The sequence below is a fragment of the Suillus paluster genome (genome assembly GCF_016628075.1).
Source record: "Suillus paluster strain FC165 chromosome Unknown EDB91scaffold_123, whole genome shotgun sequence".
Taxonomy (NCBI): Eukaryota; Fungi; Basidiomycota; class Agaricomycetes; order Boletales; family Suillaceae; genus Suillus; species Suillus paluster.
Window position 1 is genome coordinate 97,971 of NW_024537683.1, and position 7,924 is coordinate 105,894.

General features: G+C 46.6%; 2 protein-coding genes across 2 annotated transcripts; one reads left to right on the top strand and one right to left on the bottom strand.

Annotated features, from left to right (window-relative positions):
- Positions 1-32: 32 nt before the first annotated feature.
- EDB91DRAFT_1267824 (uncharacterized protein) lies at positions 33-4,375 on the bottom strand (the record flags this gene model as incomplete). The annotated part of the gene is made up of 11 exons (XM_041324524.1): positions 33-334; positions 384-952; positions 1,097-1,235; positions 1,297-1,462; positions 1,516-1,924; positions 1,977-2,125; positions 2,177-2,342; positions 2,402-2,589; positions 2,640-3,011; positions 3,073-3,241; positions 4,176-4,375. The coding sequence occupies 11 exons, from the start codon at positions 4,373-4,375 to the stop codon at positions 33-35; spliced, it is 2,829 nt and encodes a 942-aa protein (XP_041170716.1).
- Positions 4,376-7,049: 2,674 nt separating this feature from the next.
- On the top strand, positions 7,050-7,731 carry EDB91DRAFT_1255013 (uncharacterized protein; the record flags this gene model as incomplete). Its single annotated transcript, XM_041323902.1, has 3 exons — positions 7,050-7,289; positions 7,343-7,529; positions 7,583-7,731. 3 exons carry the CDS (start codon positions 7,050-7,052, stop codon positions 7,729-7,731), a joined length of 576 nt encoding a protein of 191 aa, XP_041170717.1.
- Positions 7,732-7,924: the final 193 nt, after the last annotated feature.

The following is a 7,924-nucleotide window of genomic DNA, read 5'->3' on the forward strand; positions in this document are numbered from 1 at the left end:
ATGTATTGAGTGACCGAAATTCTAACTAAGGTTTATGTGCTTAAGTCCATGTCTTCGAATGTGTCCACCAGAGCCAGGGTGTCAGCCCAGCTGGTCTTGAAAGACTCGGTAAGCATTCGACGTAAAACGGCTTGACGTTTGGCATACGCCATCTGTCCCTCGTGTTGATCTGCATCGTCAAGTTGTAGTGCGTTTCCCAGGCCCTGCTCGTCCCAGCGCTGCGCATCCCACTCAAAAAACTGCAGAATCCTTCGCATCTCCTCCTTCAACAATTCCACCTCTTCTGCCCAGCGCATCGCCCGTGCCCGGGCTTTGCACCACTCTATTCGCATGTCTGATCTACTGTGAGCCTGGCTAGGAAGCAAAAATGAAGAGCCGCCTACCTTCCAAGGTATTGTCATTGTCCATCTCGTTGGGAGCCGCTCCCCGCATACTCCAAATCCATGACAGCTTTCTCGTTCCCTCCGATTCTCCCCATAGTATGTCTGTCATCGAGCGGATGTCAGCTCGGTCTAGTGGCCGCAGTGACGAGTGCCACCCGGACTGGGTCTGATTCACTCGTGGTGCAAGAACAACGAGGGATTTACGTGCATGCTCGTAAGTGCTGGCAGCGGCCTCGATCCTTGCTTCAACGGCTTTCAATGTATTCCATGCCCGCGTGTTCGCTCCTTGCCCACGAAGGTGCCAATTCTTATACTTGAGGATCGCAGTCAGAGCACGTAAGTTCGAACATAGAGAACGGAGGGCGTCATGAGCTTGCCCATACCACAGCTTCCATTCAATGGCTTGGAGACGGGTGTCACAAGGAGAGGTCCTGCTAATATGGGACGGCAGCCACAACTTGATGGCTTCTGGTGCAGCGGCCACATTGTTAGATACTGAGGCCTCGCTCGCATGTAGTGCAGCGAGAAACGGCATGTATAGTTCCTGCATTTTCCCCCAGGCATCAATCCTCCATCAGAGAGTGTTGCTTCGCTGAAGCATCTTTCCTTCTTGATTGTCCATCGCGTGGACTCCGAGGCCAGCTCTGTCTGCTTTCATTTGCCGTCTATCAAAGTAAGAACAAGGTCCGATAAGCAACGATTGGGACACTCACTGTTGTTCCTTGAGTTCTAAGCCAGTGCTGATTAATACACTGGGAGTGCAATCCTCGTGTAGGGCAAGGTAAGTCCCTGTTTGAAGGTCAATCTGGTCCTCCCTAGCCAGCTCCAGTCGTACAGAAGCCATAGTGATACCTGTGATATACGGAGGATTAAGATGAGCACATAAGTATTACCATCACAAACTCGTACTTACTTTCTGCCTTTCGTTCGAAAGGATTGGGCTGTGCAGCGTCACACTCCCAAGCCTCCACCTGTTCTCTCCACTGTTCGAGGGTGGCACCGTATTCGCCTCGCAAGCCATCATCAAGGTCCTCGAATGCTTCACAATGGTTCTCTCGCTCCGGCAATGCATCCTTCATCTTGCGAAGCATAGTACTACCTGATAAAATGTAAGTTAATGTATTATTTTGACAAAAATAGACGCACCAAGTCCAACAAGTTTTTTCCAGTTCGAGTCTCCGAAGTAGTCATCAAGGGTGTCTCGCCATGCACCAGGACCCATTTCTTTCGTGCTTGAAGCGACAGGGTTAATATTAGCCCAGCCACATTCTGGCGCTTCTCCGTCGGTCCTTCCTACCCCGCTCTTGAAATTGAACGAGAAGGAGGTTTGGCACTGCTCAATATGAGCAGGTAGGTGGAACTTGGGCACAAAAAATGAGACGGTCTTGACGGTATGCGAGAGGTGCATTGAAAACGGAAAGGCACTCATATGGTGCCATAATCTTTTGTGCCACTGGCACGCGATATCATAGGATACGTGGAGAGTGTCGAGTACGGTATGGTGAAGTGTCGAGAAGAATAGATAGTCCATATTAATATATCTATGTGCCCGCATTAGATTGTCAACTGCGTGAAATGCAAATGACGACTTACCTTTCACCCTTTTGGAGATCCCCCACTGCATTAGGCCTTTTCATGTTGTGGCGAGCACAATCGATTGTACCTAAACCAGTAACGGCGAGTCCGCAGTTAGATTTTGTATCAGCCATGTTTACAGCAGCGTGACTTGAACACGTTGATTTCTGCAAAAGATAGATGTGAGTATACAAATAGAATAAATAAAACTAACTAACCTCTTGGATGCTGTCCGCACTGTCATGCAAGAAGCCTTTATAAGCATCTTCCTCCACGAAATAACCCCAGCCACGACTCAGGCTTGGGTCAACATTGTCATTTGAGACAGCCTTGCGTTTTAACCGTAAATTCACATCAATCGCGAGGAATAATCCGTATAACCACCTAACAGTACCTATATCAGCAATCATTCTACTCTGGACTGAAGCTCGCTCTAAACTTACTGTCGAGGGGCATCTTTCCAATCCACTGGAAGGTTCTTCCCTGGGTGTGGGCATGCTGGGCACAATATGGCACATTCACCCTCAGCTGTCCCATCTATACCACTAGCCTCGTGACCTCGCCCCGAACACTTAAGCATCTTCAAGTGGCACCACTCACGTATCATTCGCAAAAACGACTCATATTGATCCTGTAGGGCAGCTGGAGTAACTGCAAAGGTACTTGAAAATATGAATTTACCTTGACAGGAAGTAGGCCAGTGTTATCGGACATCTGCCTGAGCGCGTGATAAAACTCATATGTAGATATTTTTGACTCAAAAGAGAGTAAGTGGTATTGCTCAAGAACAGAGAACGTTGCAGCCGTTTTTGGATCTGATGTTGTTGAAGGAAACCAGGATATTCTAAGCAGCTGCTGCATGTGGCTTTCGGCTGTTGCACAATTGCAGAAGTCAAGGGCCACTTCATGGATACTGCGGGTGTCGACAACGACAAAATCGTCGTTAAATGCATGCTGAGGATTAAGACATTTCTGGCCAGTGGTGTGGCCAAGCTGGATGTGAAGGCCCAGGGTTTTCAGTGAGGTTTGCTCGAAGTATTGACCGTTCCACCTCTGCATCGATATCTTATATTAGTTTCATGTCCAACTCTCCCAATCAAATATGAAAACGTACCTGCAATCGGTGAAGTGGGTGGCGCACATGGGCCGACAAGATGCAAGTTGTGCAATAAAGCTCTGACCCTAAGCAGTCTTCACACCGGTACTCCGGGCTGGGACGATTACATTCCAAGCAAGACTGAGCGCTGGCTTGGCCACATCTCCCTTCGAGACGGATGAATTCACTGAAGGAATATTCCTCGGTGCTTCAACCACATCAGCAAAGGATTATCCTAAATAATCACGGTAAGCATGGTAAGGAAAAAGTCAAAGAATAATGTAGTGTACATACACCCGCTCCTCGGTTTCTGCTTTCCTCACCTAAAAAGTCCAATGATACTTCGGGCGGGAGATCATCGAATGGCTCAGGAATTGAAAACGGCACATCGTGCAGAGTCGGTGCAGTATGAGTTAGATTCTTGATGGTTGCTTTAGCGTTCTTGGGAGGTCGAAGATGCTTCAGTGTATAGCCAATGGTCCCATCTTTATGAACATCATATTGGGTATGCTGGCGAGAAGGTGGCACCAAGGTGGCTGAGCGGTAAAAATTGAGCCTTGGGTTTCTTCTTTCGTTTCTGTAACTTCTTCAGTGTTGCGGATGTTGCCGGAGTGCATACAATAGTCTGAATTGAAGATTCCCTGGCACAAGGAGGATCTGTAGACATTCGTCGTTGAATGTTGCAATGTTGATTACCAACACGACAGCACAATTGACCAAACCGTAGTGTTGCACATTTAGGGTTAGGGTTATTGCCCGAACATGTCAATGCATTGTTCTCAAAATGACTAGTACTTGGCATTCTCGTAGTATGACATCATCCCATAACTAACTAGTCCAAACTGTAGACTGAGCAACACCCGCATAACCATAACTCTAATCCTAACGAGATGTCAGCAAATGCTACCAAACGAAGTATAGTATCAAACCTACTAGTGTGTCACCTGCTCGCTGTGAGCCTACGTCTGATGGCACAATGAACCTCCTGTTCTCCCAGAACAAGTGACTGAACCACAAAGACGGTAGCAACATAATTGCCTGGTGTCCAGAGTTCGATTTTTACACTATTCCTATGGTAGGTGTTAAGTATAAAAAATATTAATGAGAACGTGAAAACTCACCGGAGATATGCCAGAAAAACACCGATGTAGCGGCCCCGAGTAACACAATAAAAAGGGGGTTTTAGATTGTGCTGGGCAGGCATGTTGTAGAAAATTCCTTCATATAAATATAAAAAGCACTCGTCCGCCATAGCATTCGCGGCCTCCTCAAACTCTATACTGCCCTCGTGCACAGTCACGGACTCCTCTGGTTCGGTCATGTAGGGTGTCGTAGTAATACTGATCCAAAGAGGATCAGCGGATCGTTCATTGAGAGATATCCTGGGAGTGGGACTCAAATGCGCTGTAGTTTTTGGATGAGCCTGGGAAGCACCTTCCATTCATAAAGTGAACTACTCACCCTGGGTCACGAGCATTGACATCAATGTCATATTAGTGGTGGTCAATGCAAGGGAGACTGGTATTTGCAGTGATTTTTGAGTTAGCCTTATGAACCGCCATTAATGATATGGCGGACCACTCACCCTGAATAACGTAGCAGCGTCTAGTAAACTTGATTAGACTTGAAACAGTGATATGATGCACTCATTGAGAAATTTGATTTCCAGTGCGGAGATCGCAGATGCGGGTCACCGGATGCATCACCGATGCATCATTATGGTTAATGCAAGACAATGATGTCAGGAGTAGTCTTAGTGATAAGATTACAGTACGCACAGTGAATAACAAAAATGTCTGTTGATCACATAGATTGATGTATGGGGCGGGCATGGGAGATGGCTGTATCATTGGAGATATGGGAGAGGAAAGTTGAGTATTACGCTGGTGGAGTGAAATGCTGGGAAGAGATGCAAGAATGGAGTTGGTGGAAGGGCAGCTACAGCCAGATGAGATGATGTCAGAAAAACGAAAGGGACGTCCTGAGGATTGTGTTGATCGCATATAGATTGATGTATGGGGCGGGCATGGGAGATGGCTGTATCATTGGAGATATGGGAGAGGAAAGTTGAGTATTATGCCAGTGGAGTGAAATGCTGGGAAGAGATACAAGAATGGAGTTGGTGGAGGGGCAGCCACAGCCGGATGAGATGATGTCAGAAAAATGAAAGGGACGTCCTGAGGATTGTGTTGATCACATAGATTGATGTATGGGGCGGGCATGGGAGGTGGCTGTATCATTGGAGATATGGGAGAGGAAAGTCAAGTATTACGCCTGTGGAGTGAAATGCTGGGAAGAGATGCAAGAATGGAGTTGGTGGAGGGGTAGCCACAGCCGGATGAGATGATGTCAAAAAACAAAAGGGACGTCCTGAGGATTCCATATTTTGTATATTGATTTTACAGCTTGATCTATTGGCGGATACAGTACCGAGGTTCAGATTAGAGGCCAAAAATGGCGGCTGGGATTTAAACGTACCAACTAAACCAGTTACATATTTTGATTTCTGGGAGTCGCAGAGCCAAGAAACTGACTGCCGGACCAGGTGTCTTGGGTGCCCATGTTCCAGTCTTGGTCGTTTGGGCTGAAAGCAAAGATGTTCCAGTTGGCATCAGATGCAATGCATGGAGTAACTTACTAAGTTGTAATAACACCGCTAGCCACAATGTTAACTTTGGGAGATTTACAACTCAATGCTTGATAGATACTCAGAGTATGTCTGCGGGGGTTCTAACTTGCGCGGTGGTCTGGGTAATAGCTAGATTTGAGTAAAGCACAAGCTGAGTCTTAGCTCATATGTTGAACTTGTAACTCGGCGATTCCACTGCCGCTTTAGGCTCCAAGTCAATCACTTCAATCACTTCAACTGTGCACATGTTGGAACTACTATACTGATCACTCAATAACTCTATAACTACTGCTGCCTCACTCATGATTTTTGCGCCACTGTGTTGGATTGGTACCAGCATCTGCCAACTTCTGATGTCGTCCCAGGTGAGTCTCTAGTAGCTGGCCAATATGACAAATGTACTTATCGCAAAGTAGTGGCTCATGCAAACGCTGAATTCCGATGTTCAATATCCAAGTGAGTCTCTTGCCCGATGCAAGATTCTGTACTTATTTGTGATGCTCTATGTAAGTGTACTATAAGCTCACCCCCCGCAACCAAGATCACCTGCGGGATTTAACACTCTTTTCTGGTATTGGTTGGCAGTAAGTACCATCGTTCCGCATTCCTTCTTTGGATGACCATTTCCTTTCAGTGTACCCCCAGTCAACAAAAGGTAAAGGTAAAGCCACTCTTCTGTGCACACTATCCATCTGAGCTCACTTTTATCGAACAAGGTCAGTGTCATGCTCCTTATTTCACTTCGCTTAGAGCCAGTCAGAATGCATTTCCTTTCAGTGTATGCCCTGATCAACATGTCGCGCACAGGTGAAGTCACTCTTTCATGCATGTCATCATCCGAGCTCACCTTGATCAAACCAGATCAATGTTCATCAACTCGCTCAACTCGCTCCTTATCGCACTTCACTTTGATTCAGTTTGTAATGAACGATTGCCCGATCCACCAGACACACAGACTGGCCCTAGACACACAAACTGGCACCGACACCACCATTTGCATTTTGATTTTCCTGTGATCGGACCCAGTAGTAAGTCTTTGCTAGCTAAACTCAGTTTGGTACCCTCATTACCTGATCCACCCAGAGACACCGACTGGCGCCAGAACAGACTGGTACCGGTACCACCGTTTTTTGTTTTGACTGTCCTGCAATCGGATCCTGTAGTAAGTCATTGCCAGCTAAATTAGCCTCCTTTTTCATTCGCCGATATTGATTTTCAACGAGCCCTGATCAGATGCCAGTGGAATGATATAAGGACGGGCATAGACATTGGTAGAGGGACACACTTGTCTATCATTGCGCAAAGAAAAACAAAGGTATGATAGCGACACTCTTAACATGGTATATGACTTAAAATCCTATGACAGATGCCAGCAGCTCAGTGGACTACTAAGGAACAATACAAATGGCTCCATGAACAGTTGCCGGAGTATATTGCACTACACGGCGAGGACAAGGACTACGCGCACTTCTGGGCCAAGACTCATCTTTATTGGTTTAAAAGTTGGCCTGAGCGAGCCGCCCTCTTCCCCGATATCCCCATCGAAATACCACTAACAGAAGAGCAACAAGCTGAAGAACTTGCTGCCGAAAAAACGCGTAAAGTAGTGAGTTGTCGAATGTTTTGACAACTTTTGACTGCTAACCAAAACCCTGGTAGCGATTGCAGACCTGGTTCCATTGGCGGACAAACACGTCCAAGAAAAATTGTGGCCTCAAGAAGGAAATCTCCGTATTTGAAAGTGCACTGCTGCCGAAGTCGCGCGCAAAATCTGTCGAAGAAATCTACATGGATATGGTCTACGATGAACGGATCAAACCTCTAGTAGCGGCTCAACAAGAGGCAGGTAACGTAGCTACAGCTGGTCGCCGCATGGCATTGGGCCAAAGTTTTGCAAAGAGCTCCTGGAAGATGAGTCAGACGAGGTGAAGAAGGAGGTGAGAGAGAAGTACAATAAGCAGAAAAAGGTAAAGAAGGACATGCTACACGATAAAGCTGAGATGACGATGACGACGATGACGACGAAACCGACGCTGATGCCATTGTGAAGTAAGTACTAGTTAATGATTATGATTATGATGTTACTTACACGGCCTATAGAGGTATCGACGATTTACCAATCATATGCCAGTGCTTTGCACGCCTCATCAAGAAAAAGACTCGATTTATAGTCTCCTTCATGTGCGCTGGACCGGACCCGAGGCAGAATTGGAATATCGTAACTTTATCGTAAGTGCACCA